This window comes from Chrysemys picta, chromosome 4, assembly GCF_011386835.1.
Source record: "Chrysemys picta bellii isolate R12L10 chromosome 4, ASM1138683v2, whole genome shotgun sequence".
In the NCBI taxonomy this organism is placed as follows: Eukaryota; Metazoa; Chordata; order Testudines; family Emydidae; genus Chrysemys; species Chrysemys picta.
In genome coordinates, this window is record NC_088794.1 from 17,191,915 (window position 1) to 17,212,501 (window position 20,587).

Sequence of the window (20,587 nt, forward strand, 5' to 3'; positions counted from 1 at the left end):
GCAGATGAAATACACTATTTCCCCCATGAAAGCCTGTTTTTAACTCAGTGACCAGGGATACCTTCTGAAACAGACAAATTTACATTTAAAGAAATTCACATTAATCCATCATTTCATCTATTCTCTGATGGGATTCCACTTTTGCTGTGAACAATTAGAGATAATGAAATTTGGTATATTCACTAACATTAGCATAATTAACCGTTTCCCTTTGTGTTTGCATGTATGTCAGAAAGGAGGTATTCTATGCATCTGCAGGTCTGACCCTGCAGCTATTCCCTCACTGCAGCTTACAAAAATCAACACAGGCACTAGTATAATGCATATTCCAGCTGCAGACATGGATTTATCCTCCCAGGCTCCGGAGCGAGAGAAAGGTTTATCCCCATGTTAGAGATGAGGAACTGGAAGGGTAGGACCTGGATGTACAAAAGGAGTTAGGCATTGCGATGCTGAGCACCTGGAAACTTTCAGGCCCCTTAAAAATTGCTGTGATCCACAAAGCCCGAGTTAGGCACCTCAGGTTCTATCAAAGGAACAGAGGGCGATAGGCACCTTAGACTGCGATCCACCAAAGCCAGCGCGCAAAGCAGGGAGCCACCTCAGCTGGCCAATGGGCGATGTTGAGGAGACACGGCTCTTCAGCCCCCCCCGAGATAGGCAGCTAGCTTCGGGGACTCCTCCTCTGGAGTCAGGCAACTTCACTTTCTTACCGGAATGAGATAGGTGCCTGCCTCACTCTGTGTAAAATGGCTGGAGGTGGCATTAGCTGCACCCACCTGATAACATTTAGCCCCATAGTGAGCTCCTGCGATGTGGGGAGACCCAGGTTCAATCCCCCTATCAGGCACAGGGGGAGAAAGGATTTGAACATAAGTCTCCTACATCTCTCAGCAGAGTGCTGTAACCACTGACTATGAGCTAGTCTGATGGGGGCTCCCTCAGTCTATCCACTTGACACTGCTGCACTGCAGGGAAACAATAATGAAAGTGATTGGAGCTAGTGTCGCCCACCTGACTATCTGCTCCACCCAACTACAGAGTCTATCTGGCTCTATGACTATTTAAAGGACGTACCCAGAGTGGAACATTGAGCTAAAAGTGATAAGGGGGGCACTGGCACCACCACCACCTTCTCCTTCTCAGGGTTAGGCAGAATGTTTTGGGCATCACAGAGATGCTGAAACCAGGTACGTACAATAAAGCCTTGGGCACCTAACTCCTTTTGTACATTCTGGCCCATGTGACTTACCCGAAGCTGTACAAAGAATCTGTGGGAGAGACAAAACCAGCTGAAAACAGAACCCACATAGCTTCTGACTCCTAGTCCTGTGCTTTAAGCACACGAGCTTTCTTCACCCCCTTCCTTTTGCCAGCTTTTCCTGTGGAACCTGCATGGGAAGGTTTCCATCTGTGACAGAAAGTGGGTGTATTTTGTAACTACTGTAATTCCTTGCCTAACGTTGTAGTTATGTTTCTGAAAAATGCTACTTTAAGCGAAATGATGTTAAGCGAATCCAATTTCCCCATAAGAATTAATGTAAATGGGGGGGGGTTATATTCCATGGAATTTTTTTTTCGCCAGATAAAGCACATTATATAAATATACACTACGTTTTAATTAATTTTAAACGAACAATTTAATACTTCACCAATGATGATTGTGAAGCTTGGTTGAGGCAGGGCATAGTGGGGTCGGGGCACAGAGGGCTTGCCCCGCTCTGCCCGCCCGGCCCTCCTGCTGGAGAGCAGAGTCGGGGCACGGAGGCTGAAGCAATGGGGCAAGCCCCTGCACCTTGACCCTGCTTCCCAGCAGGAGGGCTGGGCAGGCAGAGTGGGGCGAGCCAAACAATTTTATAATGGAACATTGCACGACTTAAAACAAGTATGTTCTCTAATAAATCAGCAACCTAATAACGAAACAATGTTAACTGGGACAACTTTAAATGAGGAGTTACTGTATTTAAATACCCCAAAGGAGTAGCACCTTACTCAAGGGAAATGACTCAAAACCTTTTTTACAATCTCTGCCTATCCCTCTCCTTAAATTTGTATCTATGGCCTTTCACATAAAAATACATATTTCCAAAGCCACCATACAAGAGGGAGATACTTGGACCATAATGGCCTTAGTTTATTGACCACTGGGGCAGACTGCAAGGCTCTTTCCCCCTGTCTAGAAGAAGTTTTGGGACTTTTTTCAGAGTTCCAACCTTCTTAACATTTGTTTTTGCCACTGCATAGCAAAGAAACACCTGGAAGCAGGAGAGAAATTCATCTTAGTTCACTGAACTCCTCCTAGCTGCAGTCTAGTGCATAGGACCAAAATTTAGCTGTTTAAAACAAATACATGGATGGGCCCCTGGTCTGCCCCATTATGTGGGGATCCCTGTCGGGAGCAGGGATGTTGTGTAAGGGCTAGGGGAATAGGTGAGGATGCAACGGGAACCAGGGCGGATATTATGTAGATTCCTTCATTGATGTCTCCCCTGCTCTAGGGGGAGAGCTGCCTCTGTCTGATAAAGCCTGTGTTATGGATGCCAGGATCTTCTGCAGAAGTAGCTCTGTGGCATCACGCCTGGCCAGTTCACACCCTAACGGGAAGTGAGAGTGGGGGAAGGACTGCAGCTGTAGTTGATGTCACAGCACTGATCTCAGCTCTGAGCAGTGGGGATTGCCTTCCTCTGACAGAGATCCTGCGGGAGTCTGGCTAAATAGAACTGTCAACTTCTGACATGTTATGAAAATCCCTCCACACTAGTAAAGATACTTACCTGCAAGAGGAAAGGAGAGAACTTTTCTGTTTTGTAGTGATTCATAGAATATCAGGGTTGGAAGGGACCTCAGAAGGTCATCTAGTCCTAGACCCACCCCCTGCTCAAAGTAGGACCAATCCTCAACTATTTTTTTTTGCCCCAGATCTCTAAACAGCCCTCTCAAGGATTGAGCGCACAACCTGGGTTTAGCAGAACAATGCTCAAATCCCTGAGCTATCCCTCCCCCCAATTAGATGAGAGCACAGGACTAGATGTCAACCTCGTAACATAAGAACATAAAAACGGCCATACTGGGTCAGACCAAAGGTCCATCTAGCCCAGTATCCTGTCTACCAACAGTGGCCAATGCCAGGGGCCCCAGAGGGAGTGAACCTAACAGGCAATGATCAAGTGATCTCTCTCCTGCCATCCATCTCCATCTTCTGACAAACAGAGGCTAGGGACACTATTCCTTACCCATCCTGGCTAATAGCCATTATTGGACTTAACCTCCATGAATTTATCCAGTTCTCTTTAATGCTGTTATAGTCCTAGCCTTCACAACCTCCTCAGGCAAGGAGTTCCACAAGTTGACTGTACGCTGTGTGAAGAAGAACTTCCTTGTATTTGTTTTAAACCTGCTGCCCATTAATTTCATTTGGTGGCCCCTAGTTCTTGTATTATGGGAATAAGTAAATAACTTTTCCTTATCTATTTTCTCCACCACACTCATGATTTGATATACCTCTATCATATCCCCCCTTAGTCTCCTCTTTTCCAAGCTAAAAAGTCCAAGCCTCTTTAATCGCTCCTCATATAGGACCCGTTTCAAACCCCTAATCATTTTAGTTGCCCTTCTCTGAACCTTTTCTAGTGCCAGTATATCTTTTTTGAGATGAGGAGACCACATCTGTACGCAGTATTCAAGATGTGGGCGTACCATAGATTTATATAAGGGCAATAATATATTCTCTGTCTTATTCTCTATCCCCTTTTTAATGATTCCTAAAATCCTGTTTGCTTTTTTGACCGCCTCTGCACACTGCATGGACGTCTTCAGAGAACTATCCATGATGACTCCAAGATCTTTTTCCTGATTCGTTGTAGCTAAATTAGCCCCCCATCATATTGTATGTATAGTTGGGGTTATTTTTTCCAATGTGCATTACATTACATTTATCCACATTAAATTTCATTTGCCATTTTGTTGCCCAATCACTTAGTTTTGTGAGATCTTTTTGAAGTTCTTCACAGTCTGCTTTGGTCTTAACTATCTTGAGCAGTTTAGTATCATCTGCAAACTTTGCCACCTCACTTTTTACCCCTTTCTCCAGATCATTTATGAATAAGTTGAATAGGATTGGTCCTAGGACTGACCCTTGGGGAACACCACTAGTTACCCCTCTCCATTCTGAGAATTTACCATTAATTCCTACCCTTTGTTCCCTGTCTTTTAACCAGTTCTCAGTCCATGAAGGACCTTCCCTTTTATCCCATGACAACTTAATTTACATAAGAGCCTTCGGTGCGGGACCTTGTCAAAGGCTTTCTGGAAATCTAAGTACCCTATGTCCACTGGATCCCCCTTGTTCACATGTTTGTTGATCCCTTCAAAGAACTCTAACAGATTAGTAAGACACGATTTCCCTTTACAGAAACCATGTTGACTTTTGCCCAACAATTTATGTTCTTCTATGTGTCTGAGAATTTTATTCTTTACTATTGTTTCAACTAATTTGCCCGGTACGAACGTTGGACTTACCGGTCTGTAATTGCTGGGATCAGCTCTAGAGCCCTTTTTAAATATTGGCGTTACATTAGCTATCTTCCAGTCATTGGGTACAGAAGCCAATTTAAAGGACAGGTTACAAACCATAGTTAATAGTTCCGCAACTTCACATTTGAGTTCTTTCAGAACTCTTGGGTGAGTGCTATCTGGTCCCAGTGACTTTTATAGACTTTTAAATAGTTAATGAGACAGTTTCTATTAACAGGTGTGGAAAAAATATCAGGATGCTGGAGTCTTTATTCAGTATCTCTTTTATTTAATAAAAAGGCCTATTCCAAATAAGACAACGTAAATAACACATATATCTTCAATTATAGTTGCTTCATTTATGGAAAAGTTTTCTTCTTACAGCTAAATAAAACTCAAAGCAGCTTGCGGTCACAAAAAAGGATGTAAATAACATTTTAAATCTTTAAATCTAATAAGATAAATGACAAAGTGATTATAAACACCCCCTCTCAGCAGCAGTGTGAGACATTTCCTGAATATAAAAAAAGTTTATTTTAAGATCTACAAATACATTTTTCGACAACTAACATATAAAAATAATGTGGGCACTAAACCACTGGAGAACTTCTCAGGAGGACACTTTTGATCTTACTGCTTACTTCTTATAAGAAAGTGCTAGAGTATTGCAAGGAAACAAATGTGATTTCTTATTCTCACGTTGAGAGAATTTTTAGCAAAATCAGTAGTGAGTATTCTGAGCATCTTTCGAACCACATGTAAATTCACATTACTTTTAATTTTCTCTTAGGGGAGACACACTAGATAGCAAGCTTGTGGTAAGAATACACATTGTGGAGCCGGTAACAAAAGCTGGCTTTTTTCTGTAGTATCACTTAAAAAAAAAATCTGTAAATGGAGAGAAAATTTGAAGAAAGGTCACATGAAAGCCAAAACTAAATCTGGGTTAAAAAAGGAATGAGATAAGTACATGGAGGATGGCCAGGGATACAACCCCATGCTCTGAGTGTCCTTACTCTGATTGCCAGAAGCTGGGACTGGCTGACAGGGGATGATGGGTCACTCGATAACTGCCCTGTTCTGTTCATTCCCTATGAAGCACCTGGCTACATGGACCATTGGTCTGACCCAGGATGGATGTTTTTATGAAGAATCTACAACATTCCACCTAGTGTCTGGCATCTTTAAATTTGTGTTTAAAGAGTAATACACACTCCATGATGGGAGCTTGTAAGTAGGGATCTGAAGAGACTCTCTTGCTGTCCACAGTTAAAGCTACAACTCACAATCCAAACCATGCCCCGCTCTGATGGTGACTACGTTCTTTAAGGGGAAACATTTAGCACTATGGAGAGGCTGAATAAGGAACCAGCTGCATATTCAGAAGAACAAGTAATTTTGCTGCTGCCAACTGCCTTGCTTGCTTTGGAAGCCATTTTCAAGGGCAAGAGCTATGATCCACCTCCGGTCTTTCTGCTTTACTCAAATGCAGTGGATACCTACTACAAGTCCAGCTCAACAGAGGAGAGAAGTTGTAGTGAAAGTAACAGCAGTTACCTGAGAGGGGTCTATTTTCACTACAGAAATTTCAGTACAAATGTAGGACATTTATCTCCTAACTTTTCCATGATTTTCTTCCAATGTCTGTTAATGCGTAAACCAGAGTCATCAGCCAGCATCATTTATACTGTAAAAGGAAGATAAACAATTAAATGAAAATAGTTCTATACTTCAGTCTTACACACATCTTTCTTTAGACTTCAAAGTATTCATTTAGGCTAAACTTTTCATTGGTTGGATTTTCAGTATTGTCAGGAACAAATACTAGTTCTTGTATTATGTGTAACTGCATAGAACAGAAACATTTTAACTCATTTCAGGTTAAAGCAGAGGTTATGGCATATTTTTCTTAGTAGCAAAACCTTAGAAAAAGCAGGAGAAAACATGCATTGTGGATGTCACAGGCTAGGGTTAATTTGTCAGCAGAGGTAGTAACTGCAAGGGACAAACAACAAAAAAGTGACTGATGACGAGTGTTGATAATTACACAAGCTAACTAACGGAGAACTAGGCTATCCGTGAATCTGCTCTTCTCCCCACCATAAAACAAAGCTGAGCTGGAACATTCCTCTAGAAGTTCCGCTCTGCACCAGGAATGGCACCTACGTAGATTTACATAAACAACGTTTTTAAAGCAGGATATTAGTTTCTTCAGTGTCTAGTCACATCGAATATTCTTATTTAACATGGACCATGTGAATGCTGTGTAAAATACTGCATAGTCCTTATGAAGTGCACGTGAGCTTCTTTATGATATATCCTAAACACAATTAAGCTCTTCATGATATATACTAAATGCAATTAGCAATTACTTTAGTTCACATATCTGTTTTAAAGCACTGTGTACTGTAACTACACACTCAGAGCGCCATATCATCCATTTGAGGAACTAGCACATGCAATGCTGCCTCCTTATAGATGAAATCTTGTATTTGCTTATAATCTTTCTGGTTTTATATATTTATTTTTCACCCAAAGAACAACATATGATTTTCTCCTTCATTCTTAATAGGGGACTATGGAAGGCTACTGGGAGCACATCAATCCTGTCCTCTGCTCTCCACACTGGCTCAAAGCAGCAGAAGCTTGACTTGAAAAGGTGGGGGGCTGAGGTTTGGGTGTGTGTGGGGAGGTGCATCAAGGAGTCCAAGGCTCAGAGGGTACGTCTACACAGGGATACAGGGCTTCTAGCATGGCTGTGGCTGGCCCACGTCAGCTGATTCAGGTTTGGGGGGCTCGGGCTGCAACCTGAGCTCTAGGACATTCCCCCTTCACAGGGCCCCAGCCCAAGCCCAAACATCGACACAGCAATTTTTCAGCTCCAGAGCCCGAGCCCTGGAAGCCCCACTCAGCTGACTCAGGCCAGTCAAAGTTTTTTATTCCTGTCTAGACATTCCCAAAGAGAGCCTGGGCAGCAGGGCAGGCACTCACCTTGGCATGGCAGGCTAAGGAAATGGTCAGGTCAGTGTCCCTGGTCCTGCTTCCCTACTCTGGGCACCCTGAGCAACCGCTCACCAAATTCCCAGTCTCCTGCTCTGGAGAGGAAATGCCGGCCCCCCCTCACAATGATGTGGCTTTGCCCAGCCCAGTTCCATTCCCTGCCTCCAGATACGTCCTCTGCCCAGTGCCCAGGGGGCGGGGACACAGGAAGAGCAAAGCCCGGGCTTCCCTATTTCACACTCTCCACAGGCACTGAGGAAATATTGCTCAGGGGGGAGGGGAGAATATAGATCAGCCCCCGCAATATTTCCACTGCAGAGGCATTAGCCCCCACTGGCCCTCCAGTTCCGCTACCCCAGTACTGCTTTCCCATAGAATACTGGATCACATTCAAGGTTTCTGTCCTTATTTTCAAGGCACTCCATGGCCTGATATCTACAGCACTGCCTAAGGCCCCAGGACAAAAATCATGTTTTACAACTATGCTCCTCTACAATAAATATCAAGCTCCTCTGCATGGGAGACGTAACTTTCTCTGGGGCCGGGCTGAGACTGTGCAATGAACTTCCCCAGAAACGACACAAACCTTATCACCTTCCACTCCAAGTGAAAGACGCATTTCTTTGAGCTGTCATCTCTAACAGATACATAACAAAATGTACCTTAAAAAGCCATCACATATGCTCCCCGCCCTCCAGAGAAAACCTACCAACAAAAGACAGTCCACTGGACTCCTTTCTCCCCTAGGGGAGAGGATGAGAGAATAACCACCACATGACAGATGTTAGTCACGATGCTTAACACGCTAGCGGAAGGTGCTCAGATATGATGTTGATAAGCATGGTATAAGAACCTATATCATAGCAGAAGTAATGAAATGGAAATAACATTTATATTAGACAAATACCTGTTTCCAACATACTGCATTTAACAGACAAAGCACACAAAGTCTTCAAGTTTGTTGTGGTTGCAGAAAAACATAGGCATGCAGTGTTTTAGTAGATAATCAAATAATATTACATGAAATATTTTTGCATGCAGTGTAGTTGTAGCTATCTCAGGCCCAGGATATTGGAGAGACAAGGTTGGTGAGGTAATATCTTTTATTGGACCCAGGACCGGCTCTAGGCACCAGCGTTCCAAGCATGTGCTTTTCAAGGGCGGCATTCTGGCTCCTTGGGGGACGGCACTTTTCAAGGGGCGGCACGCGGCTCGCCGCCCTTTTTTTTTTTTTTTTTTTGCTTGGTGCGGCAAAAAACCTGGATCTAGCCCTGACTGGACCAACTACTGTTGGTGAGAGAGACAAGCTTTCAAGCCACACACAGCTCACCCACCTTCTCTCTCTCTCTCCAATGAAATGTTTTTGTTCATGACATGGAAGAAAAACTAAGAAATAACCCATAGAAGTAATTTATATTCTCAATTTGTATTTAATATCGTAAACTTCTAGCCTACTCTCCCAGATGACATTTAATCAGAAGACCACCACACCACCTGCATGCTTTTGGGTACAGGAAAATAATTTTCTATAAAAATAGATACCTTTGAAGATCAAATTACATTTTGATTCATTCATATCGAAATAATGTTCTGTGGTAATTTGATGCTTTGGGGAATCCGGATTTACACTGTAACAACTGAATAGCAAGAAAGGAGAGAACATTTGCTGAATAAAATATGTTCACATAACAAACAACTTGAATTTAAAGTAGTTTTTTTTTTTTTAAAGATGGAGCCTTTTTATAAAACTAGAACTGTTTAAAGAAAAAATTGGAGGCTGAATATTAGGAAAATATTTTGATTGTAAGATGTATTAACCAGTGGAATTCTCTACCAAGCGCAGTGGTAGAAGCATTACCGTTCTGGAATTTTACAGCTAGCAAGGACAAGATACTTAAACATTGTTTCCTTCTGTAAAATGCTTCTCAAAATAAAACAAACCATATTTGCAAAATCTGATGTCCCTTATACTTTCCAAGAACGTAAAAAATTCTCACAGGGATTACGTTTTAACAATACAGAAAAACAATATTCAGCATCAGGCATTTAATTTTTAGGTGTATATACCCTGTCACCAAGAGGGGTAAGTGTTGTACAAGTAAATTTCACAAAACAAGCAATATTTTTGCCATGGGAACGAGGTCTCTTAGTCAGAATGTTATTCCCACACAGAGTCACTTCTGTATAGTATAATTTATCTTGCAGACTCAACAGCTCAATAAAAGCAAGAACAGATTAGTATTTAATTTGCTTTTTTTGTCTGATGAGCATATATTTTGCTACCTATATTTTGCCAGCAATATACAAACAAGACTGCAGTAACCACGTTTAGGTTGGTTCTCTTTCAATATTGTTCACAGTGAAATTCTAGCACCCACTAGATTTCATAGCATGGAGAAATTGAACATGACAACACGACGCATGAGAGTCAACAACATTGGATTACTTCTACTACAGTAGAAGCCCATTTCTGCTGGGTAAGTATCTTCGCTTATGAACTGCCAACACTGGATATTTTATTCAAATGACATTGCAAACTGGGCTTCTGAATATAAAGCTTATCTTAAACAAGCTACCTGCTTGATGATCATGACAAAACGGAACAGGATTGCATGATTATAAACTTCACTTCAGTGGGATAAAGTCCAATAGTCCACACTATTAAATAAGGCTCCTTAAAAACACTCACTAGAATGAAACATTTAGTGAGAAATGAGAAGGAAAGTTGGAAATTCTAGAAGTCAGAATGGATTTCTGAAGAATTTCGTTCTACATATTTAGGAGGGCATTGTATAAATGATTGTTTGTAGGTTGCTGCAGTCTATTAGCTTAGTCAGGGCTTGGACATCACTGGCTTTCCTTGTATGGATTCCAGGGAGTGTCATACTAGAAATCTCATTCACCATATAAACAATACTGGGCAGGTGCTTTTATAAATTCAGTTGTAAACCATGTTTATGTGGGAAGGCAAATATGCAAATCTTTTCACAACAGTTGAGTAACCAAGTTAATCAGTAAAAGGCAGACTTCACACAATCCAACATGTCATTAGCAAAATTAATCTTTAATTAAAATAAAAATTAGATTAAAAATAGACTAGATATTAGGTGTAAGTCAAAGGCATCTCAGTATAAATGAACCCCAGGGGAATATTATTCAAGTGACTATGTTATAAAGCAAAGCAACTATTTAAAAAGCCTTTACACAATATTATCTGGCAGTGATACAAAGAAAGCCTGTACTGTGAGAACACAACTTCCTGAGCAGTTCTACACTAATCCCACTTTGGGTTTTTAATTTGCCATTTTTATGTTTTAGAGGTTTGAAGATTGAGATGCTCCTTTTGAGAAACATTCCTGAAGGTGCACACTTTGGGCCTTAGCCATAGCCACTCCACGTGCAGAATTCCTGCTGAAATAAACTAGAGCGTGGCTACGGGGTTGTGTCCCAGTGCGGTGCAACTTAAGGAGCAGACAGGGAAGGGTCAAAGGAAGCAAAATTTTGAAGGAGTTTTGGACCAAACCACAGCAACAAAGAATTTCTAAATCTATCGGAGATATTTGTATTTTCATGGTACCTGGAGCAGCCCAACACACATCCATGGCTCTGTCTTGTTTTCGTGACATGCAGTCTTATTTATAGCATCTTTTCCTTCTTGTGCATTTAAGACTTATACATTGATGAAGCACAATGGTCATGTGTTGGACCACAGCATCAGCTAGTCCAACAATTTACAAACTATGGTCCATGGAGCATTTTGCAGGCAGTCCATGGAGAGCTAACCGTTACATGATGCCGACTCTCATTCTAGTTTCAAACTGTTAAATCACAGTGAAAGACAGCTCTGGGACTCCTAGAGAGGGCAGGATCCCAGAGCTTGGGCTCCAGTCTGAGCCTGAACGTCTACACAGCAATTTTCAGTCCTGCAGCCCTAGCCCTGCGAGCCCATATCAGCTGAGCTGGGCCAGTCGCGGCTGTGTTGTGGTTCTTTTATTCCAGACCAATTAAATATCATTCCTTCAATGCTGCATTTTCAGAGCACCATATATGTAACTTTTCCTGACATCCAGGTACATGCAAGAAAAGACAACCCCTGCTGAAAAGGTAGAGTAAAACTCAGAAGGAAATACCTGTTCATGCAGTAAGGAAATGCCATGAGGATAAGTTGAAAATTAGTAAAGAATAAAAATAAATCTTCGGCTAGCTTACCCTGTTTTCTTTTGCCATTTTTTATTCAAAGCTGTATACATTCCTTGAAGAAAAGCAAAAAAACAGCGATAAGGCAATGAAGTTATATTTTATTTAACATTTTGGTAAACACAACTAGCAAACTTCACAGATAAGTAGTATGGAAAAGCCACTCTTGTATCCCAGATCAAAAATCATGAGAAGCCCTTTCTTATCCAGAAAATGGTTCTGATGTTGGATCTCCCAATTTATCACATCTTTAATGTGTCTGTACACTGCTGAATGTTTAGATTTCTAACTCGTTCAGAATAATGTTTAGTACTCAATCTAATTAACAGTCAAGATGTTCAACCGTTACATCATCTGTTTCCCTTCAAGTGCCTCCAAGCTGTTTAAGGAATTTTCTCAACCAAATAGTCATAGGATATATTCTTATGTCCAAGGCTTAGTTTGGCTTATTTAATTTCTTCCTTGACTGATGAAATATTTTAAAAGAATAAATAAAAATTAGAAAATGAATCCATCCATATGTGTCAGATTCTCTCAATCTTGAACTTGCAGATGAAAACCTCTAATCAGATTGGGCCAGCTAAAACCACATTTTAATTACACTTAAGATTTCAGCACAGTTTTCCCTGATTAGCACACAGGGACTGTTGCATCTTAGAACCATTCAACAGGAATACAGACTGCACAATAGTTTGAGTTTGCATATTCTTAGTCCACATGTGTGATAAATAAAGTGGGGGATAGCTCCCTTTGATGGATATCCAGCCAGCCACTTAGCTGTTAAAAAAAAAAATTAATGGAGATATCCCATCTCCTAGAACTGGAAGGGACCTTGAAAGGTCATTGAGTCCAGCCCCCTGCCTTCACTAGCAGGACCAAGTACTGATTTTGCCCCAGATCCCTAAGTGGCCCCCTCAAGGATTGAACTCACAACCCTGGGTTTAGCAGGCCAATGCTCAAACCACCGAGTTATCCTCCCCCCATCTTGGTAGCTGTTCTTTACTGGCTTTACCTGTAAAGGGTTAAAAAGTCCCCCAGATAAAGAAGAAAAGTGGGCACCTGACCAAAAGAGCCAATGGGAAGGAAGAACTTTTTAAAATTGGGAAAGAAACTTTGCCTTTGTCAGTTGCTCTTTGCCTACAGGGCTGTACCACACCCAGTTTGGGATTTTCACCCTTTGAACTTGTTTATGGCCATGAAGTTAAGGGGCCATTACAGCTGGTGAAGCAGCAATGGGAGGGGGTTACATCTTCTCCAGGAACTAACATTTTGGACTTTGTAACCAACCTGCAAAACACCCTCAAAGGGTCTCTAGCCCTTGCTCGAGAAAACCTACAGGATGCTCAACAGGAGCAAAAGGCCTGGTATGATAAACATGCCAGAGAGCGTTCCTTCAAAGTAAGTGACCAAGTCATGGTCCTGTAAGTGCTCCAGGCCAATAAGATGGAAGCATCGTGGGAGGGGCCATTTTTGGTCCGAGAGTGCCTGGGAGCTGTTAATTACCTCATAGCGTTCCCAGACCCTACCCTAAAACCTAAAGTATACCATGTTAATTCTCTAAAGCCTTTTTATTCCCGAGAAATCAAGGTTCTCCAGTTTACAGCTCAGGAGAGAGATGACGCTGAGTGGCCTGAAGGAGTCTACTACGACAGAAAAAGCAATGGTGGTGTGGAAGAGGTGAGCCTTTCCATGACCCTTGGGCATAAGCAGCAACAGCAAATCCAGGAGCTGTGCACTAGCTTCGCGCCAATGTTTTCAGCCACCCCAGGACGGACAGAACGGGCGTACCACTCCATTAACACAGGTGATTCTCGCCCAAGAAGAGCCCAACCTTACCGGATGGCTCCTCAAGCCAAAACCACATTAGAAAGGGAGATCAAGGACATGTTACAGATGGGTGTAATCTGCCCCTCTGAGAGTGCCTGGGCCTCTCCAGTGGTTCTGGTTCCCAAACCAGATGGGGAAATCCCCTTTTGTTTGATGTTGCTCTCTGGGCTGAAGAGAAGGGGCAGCAGGAATGCTCTGTAAAGTTTGAACCAGATATGAAAATCATCAGATCATATCTAGAACTACTTTTAACAACCCAAAGGTGTAAGTAGATCAGAATGTTTAGCTAGATACGATCAGGTTTATTTCTGTTTATTTTCGTTATTTTGGCTTGTGGAGCTCCTCTGTGCTAACCCCAGATGCTTTTGTTTGCTTGTAACCTTTAAACTGAACCCCAAGAAAGCTATTTTGGGTGCGTGATTTCTGGAATTGCTCTTTTAAAATCTAGAAAAAGCCTAAGTTCCAGATGTATAGTCTTTCTTTTTGTTTTTAATAAAATTTACCTTTTTTAAGAACAGGATTGGATTTTTGGTGTCCTAAGAGGTTTGTGCATGTTGTTTAATTAGCTGGTAGCCATAGCTAATTTCCTTTGTTTTCTTTCTCAGCTCTTCCCCTGAGCGGAGGTGAAAGGGCTTGAGGGTACCCCACAGGGAGGCATTCCCAAGTCCTCCTTCCTGGGTTCAAAGGGTTTTTTTTTTTGCATTTGGGTGGTGGCAGCGTTTACCATGCCAAGGTGAGAGAAAAGCTGTAACCTTGGGAGTTTAATACAAGTCTGGAGTGGCAAATATTTAAATCCTTGCGGGCCCCCACTTACTGCACTCAGAGTGACAGAGTTGGGAATCAGCCTTGACAACATGGATCAGGAAAACTGCTAGAAACCTGCTTGTAACAGCCGCCTCTAGCATGGCTGTGCCCCAAACACACAGGGACCGTACCCGCTGCTTGACAAAGCTGCTCTATGGCTCCAATTTAACAAGTCACTTAAACACAAACTTAAAGCACATACTTAATTCTGATTGACTTCAGTGGGATTTATACGTAAGCTTAAGTGCTTTGATGAATGGGGGCCTATACAGTGAAAAAACTGTTCACAAAGGTGAAGCTACTACAGCCTTTGTGGGAATTCTTTGGGAAAAGGTTGCATGTGTGTTCAGAATTTGCTAGCATGATGACTAAACACCCACGCTCTGAGAAGTGGAGCCCTTTGCACTGCAGACTGACTAACTGTATGGTGGGAACTTCATTTATCATAGAATATCAGGGTTGGAAGGAACCTCAGGAGATCATCTAGTCCAACCCCCTGCTCAGAGCAGGGCCAATCCCCAGACAGATTTTTGCTCCAGATCCCTAAATGGCCCCCTCAAGGATTGAACTCACAACCCTGAGTTTAGCAGGCCTATGCTCAAACCACTGAGAGTAACAACTTTCTTATTCCCACAATGCTAGACTGTCACATCCAACCTAGGAAGGGCTTGCTTGGATCTTCTGACAATTTCCCTTCCTGGCTTCTATCCCTTCCATTCTTGGTGAGCACCAGACAAATACTCAGTCCTAAGTTTCAGAGTAGCAGCCGTATCAGTCTGTATCCGCAAAAAGAAGAACAGGAGTACTTGTGGCACCTTAGAGACTAACAAATTTATTAGAGCATAAGCTTTCGTGGACTACAGCCATATGCATATGCATCCGAAGAAGTGGGCTGTAGTCCACGAAAGCTTATGCTCTAATAAATTTGTTAGTCTCTAAGGTGCCACAAGTACTCCTGTTCTTCAGTCCTAAGTGTGGAGGAAGTATTCTCACCCAAGACAGAACTACAGAAGTGAAACTTTTCATGAGGGAGCAGGGGGGAAATGAGATTCTTCACTCCTTCAGTTCCCCAATATTGGGCACACAAATTTAAGACAGAATCACAGCAGGTTTCTTAGCTCAGGAAAATATTGTGAATAAATTACAAACCTACAGACAGAGAAAATAACTAAGAGTATTAATACAGGCGTCTCTCCTGGGAACGGCAATGCAATCTCAATCATGGGCATAGATTTTACATGGAACCCAAGGGCAAAAAGTTAGTCAGTGGCAGAGAAATCCAAGAATCCTAAATCTAAGGACCTTTAGGAGTTAAGCAGGAGGCGGGAAATGAGACAGAGGAAGTGCAATACTCAAATAGCCTGGATTGTGAACCTCAAAACACAGTCATAGCTTTAGTGTATCAAATTATTTTTTCACTATTAAGTTACTTACTGACGGTGATGCCGGCGATGCCGGCGATGATGGCGATGCCGGCGATGATGGCGATGATGGCGATGATGGCGATGCCAAAGTGTGTATCAATGCCAGGCCCTAAAGAGAACAAAAATGTGAGCTAAAATATGAATCCATATTCATGTCAATAACCTACAGGAACTCATCCACAATCCATGCATATGAAGCCACACTTAGTACCCTAAATTATACCAGATATGAATGAAAAATCAATGGAGTCACATAACACACCAGAGTATAAAATGAATAATCATTAGCTACTGGAAACCATGATCTGACCCCTTGAGAACCTCCCAAAGAAGAAAAGCAATTTTTCAAGGGATTGCATACATATGTATCTTGTAATACAGGCAGGAAAACCGTTGCAAAAATGTATGAACCAATCTCAGTTTAAAGGCTTTCTACAATATAAACCAAGGGATGTTAACTATTCTCTTACACATACTTCTAGGCTCTCATTTTCCAAGCCTGCACTCAGGGCCGGCTCCAGGCACCAGCTTGGCAAGCAGATGCTTGGGGCGGCCACTCCGGAGAGGGGCGGCAGGTCCAGCTATTCGGCGGCAATTCAGTGGATGGTCCCTCATTCCCGCTCGGAGCGAAGGACCTTCCGCCGAATTGCCACCGCAGATCGCGATCGCGGCTTTTTTTTTTTTTTGGCTGCCAAAACCCTGGAGCCAGCCCTGCCTGCACTGGCCAGCCATTTGTTTGCCAAAACACCGAATAAGCACAGAATCATTACACATGGGCTGTCCAGATGGGGTATCAGAATATCCACCCTAGCACGTCGTCATAGGTTAGTGTTAGGGTACGTCCACATTGCAATTCTACACCTGCAGCTGGCCCATGCCTGCTTTCTCGGGCTAAGGGGCTGTTTAACGGGGATGCAGATATTTGGACTCAGACCTGTGACCCTCCCATCTCGCAGGGTCCTACAACCCCAGCTCGAGCCTGAGCCCAAACATCTACAGCACAATTAACAGGTTTCAGAGTGGCAGCCGTGTTAGTCTGTATCAGCAAAAAGAACGAGGAGTCCTTGTGGCATCTTAGGCCTAGTCTTCACTTACCGGCTGGTCCGGCGGCACGCCATCGATGTTCTGGGATCGATTTATCGCGTCTGGTTAAGACGCGATAAATCGATCCCGGAAGTGCTCACAGTCGGCGCCGGTACTCCAGCTCGCCGAGAGGAGTACGCGGCGTTGACGGGGGGAGACTTCCGGCCGCGTCTGGACCGCGGTAAGTCCGGACTAAGGTACCGTATTTTCCGGCGTATAAGACGACTGGGCGTATAAGACGACCCCCAACTTTTCCAGTTAAAATATAGAGTTTGGGATATACTCGCCGTATAAGACTACCCCTCTTCCAACGCACACCAAAAAAAAATTAAAAAAACATCAGATTTGATTTCAATATGGTAATTTTAATTCAAATGCTTATGACATGCAGGTACTTAGTAGGAAAACTGTCACTTATAAACATAAGGCTGTTTGTCATCAAACATGTAAACATAAAACAGTGCAAGTGGATTAAACTTTTCCTAATTCACTCTAAAGCTGAAAGGAAGGATAAGACAATAAACCCATGGGAGCTGCCATGCTGTTTGTTTTCTAAGCTGTCAACCAAACTGGAACTGATGATGATAGGAGGAAGATAACAAACAAGAGAGAGAGAGCAAGTGCCGGGCAAGTCCCTGGCGAGTTAGCAACGCCCATCATAACTGCAAGCTACGGTATTTTTACAGGGTTTGCTGGCGTGACAGTTTCCCTTTAAAAGCCTTCAAAATCCTCCTGTTCGTCATCTGATATCATAAGTACATCAATGACATCTTGTGATACATTTGTAAGGCAGTCATCGTATGGATCAAATTCCGTATCAGATGGTGTGGTCTCAGCTTCGGCTTCCTCTTCATCTTGCCACAAGTAGTCGTCCTCCATACCATCTAATGAATTTGATATGCCACACTTCTTGAAAGACTTGATTACTGTTTCTGCATCAATATCATTCCAGGCTTTTATGACAAACTTGCACAAAACATCCAACTGTGGAGCATGCATGTTTCCTCCTTTTGTGAATGACTTTTCGCCGCTAACCATCCATTCATTCCACTGTTCTTGAATGTGATCTTTAAATGGCTTGTTTAGGCACACATCCAGTGGCTGTACCAACGATGTCAATCCTGCAGGAATAACTGCCGCATCTGTGTTTAGTCTTGCAAGCATTTGCTTGGTGCTGGGAGTTAAATGAGCCCTGAACATATCCCACACCAGTAGACTACATTTTTGAATAAGTCCACCTGGTCGCCTGCTCCATACATTATCAAGCCATAGCTTTACCCCTTCTTCATCCATCCAGCCTTTTTCATTCACATGTACAAAACAACCAACAGGGAACTTGAATTTCGGCATTGTTTTTCTTTTAAAAATAATCATTGGTCTCAGTTTGGCGCCATCAGCTGTGCATCCTAGTACCACTGTAAAACTGGACTTCTCATGTCCTGTTGTTTTAATTAAAATTGTTTTTTCACCTTTTTGATGGACAGTTTTATTTCCAACCATATCAAAATTCATTGGAGTTTCATCCATATTTCCAATACTACTTAACGCATAGCCATGTTTAGTGCGCTGTTGTATTACGTATCGATGGAAACTATTTACTTTGCTATCAAGATCTGCAGGTAATTTTGGGGCAATTTTCATCTTTTGCCTCAGTACCATATTATGCCTTCCCATGAATCTAGTACACCAGGATACAGTGGCCTTAAATCTGTTGCTGTGATCTGGGTTAGATTTGGCCCACTGAAGTGCAAACAAATGTATTTTATTTCGTGTCACTACATAACCGTTTTGGCGATGCTCATTCACCATGTCTGCTACATGTTTTTCGAGTTCTGGCCAATGTGGAGTGCCTCTTCTTAATGCACACTTACCACTTGGCATACTCTTTAATGCTTTTTCATTTGCTTTCCAGTCCCGAACCATCTTTTCTGTTACTCCATATTGTCTTGCAGCAGCGCAGTTATTATGTTCCATGGCAAAGTTTACAACTTTAAGTTTGAAACTGGCTTCATATTTCCTTCTTCTTGCTGGTGGAGCCATGATGGGGTTTTGACTGTTGGACATTTGTATACTGTACTGTATGTACTGGTGCTATACTGTATGAACAGGTACAGATACTGGTGCTGTACTGTATGTGGTACCCAGTATACAACAACCAGCCAATCACGGCAAGCGATGTACCTTACCGGCGATTGGCTGGTTGTTGTATACAAAGCCTGCTTGGATTGGTCAGCTCTCCCTGCCTGCCCAGCCCTCCCTATCTCCAAGACTATCAGAGCAGTAGCGCAAACACGCCTCTTTCACCCGTCTGGCCTGCCCTTGTATCCTATTACCTCCTTCTCTGCCTCTCAGATCTCGCACATGCGCGCCTGCGCCGCTTCACTGCAGTCCTCAGGAGCGAGATCTGAGAGGCAGAGAAGGAGGTACGGTAATAGGATACAAGGGCAGGCCAGACGGGTGAAAGAGGCGTGTTTTTCTGGGCACAGCGCCGCTCTCTCTCTTTTTTCCATACCCCGGGCATCCCGGACGCCTGCAGCTTGCTCCGCCCTTCACTTACACCTTCCCGGTGAGGCGCTCCCTCACCTCGTCATTGGGCGGGGATGCGGCCGCGGCCATTTTTGAGCTCCCCCCACCATATGCGGCGACCGCAGATTCTCCAGTCCGGCTCGGAAGTTTCAGCACCCGCCCTATAAGACGACACCCGGCGTATAAGACGACCCCCGACTTTTGAGAAGATTTTCCTGGGTTAAAAAGTAGTCTTATACGCCAGAAAATACAGTACTTCGAATTCAGCTACGTTATTAACGTAGCTGAATTTGCGTACCTTAGTCCGAAGTCCGGACTAAGTGGGGACCAGGCCTTAGAGACTAACAAATTTATTTGGGCATAAGCTTTCGTGGGCTAAAACCCACTTCATCGGATGCATGCAGTGGAAAATACAGTAGGAAGATATATACAGTAACTCCTCACTTAACGTTGTAGTTATGTTCCTGAAAAATGCGACTTTAAGTGAAACGATGTTACGTGAATCCAATTTCTCCATAATAATTAATGTAAACAGGGGGGTTAGGTTCCAGGGAAATTTTTTTTTGCCAGACAAAAGGCATTATATACAAGCAATTTAATACAGGTATAAGTTTTAAACAAAACAATTTAATACTACAATCACCACTGCTGAGTATGAAGCTTGGTTGAGGAGGTGGAGTCAGAGAGTGGAAGAGGAAGGATTGTCCGGCTGCGCCTCTTGCTGTTCTTGCAAGCACAGGCACTGACTTTGCCGGGGGCAGGGAGCTCAACCCTCGGCCCATCCACTCCCCCCTTTCCCCAAACCCCCACCCTTGACCCACTTCTCTCCCCGCACCTCCTCCCCAGGGCCAGGGCAAGGATATTTTGCGCCCTAGGCGAAACTTCCACCTTGCGCCCCCTCCCCCAAAACATCGGTTCATTGAGGGGCAAATCCCAAGGAGTCTTTATAGACCCCAGGGGCCAGCCATGCCCAGAGGCTGCTCCCCAGACCAAGTTCCCCCCTCCCTGTCCCCTGAACTCCCCTGGAGGGTGCACAGCCCCCCCGCGAGCCCTCCCCACCCGACCCCAGCGGCCCCCACCCCGAGTCCACTCACTGGCTTTGCCGGGCTTGGGCTGCTGCAGCAGCTTGGCAGGGAGGAGCCGCCTTCTGGGGGCTCCTGCAGCAGATGCATGCGGGCGGCGGCCACCGTGTACCCCCTTAGCTCCCCCCTCAC

General features: G+C 43.4%; 1 protein-coding gene and 1 long non-coding RNA gene across 8 annotated transcripts in view; both read right to left on the minus strand.

Annotated features, from left to right (window-relative positions):
• CR2 (complement C3d receptor 2) overlaps window positions 1–20,587 on the minus strand; it is a 194,513-nt gene that overhangs the window by 57,277 nt on the left and 116,649 nt on the right. The window contains exons 16-17 of one of the 7 annotated variants that reach the window (XM_065594556.1): window positions 15,775–15,873; window positions 11,722–11,764 (exon numbers count right to left, since the gene is read on the minus strand). The exons of the other annotated variants lie outside the window; for them this stretch is intronic. Of the exons in view, the coding sequence (XP_065450628.1) occupies window positions 11,722–11,764; window positions 15,775–15,873 (142 nt within the window). The remainder of the gene's footprint in view (window positions 1–11,721; window positions 11,765–15,774; window positions 15,874–20,587) is intronic. 7 annotated transcript variants of the gene reach the window in all.
• Window positions 4,779–9,047, minus strand: LOC101949827 (uncharacterized). The gene is made up of 2 exons (XR_010600937.1): window positions 8,222–9,047; window positions 4,779–6,199 (listed from the first exon to the last, which is right to left on the minus strand). It is a non-coding gene; the product is annotated as an uncharacterized LOC101949827 (long non-coding RNA).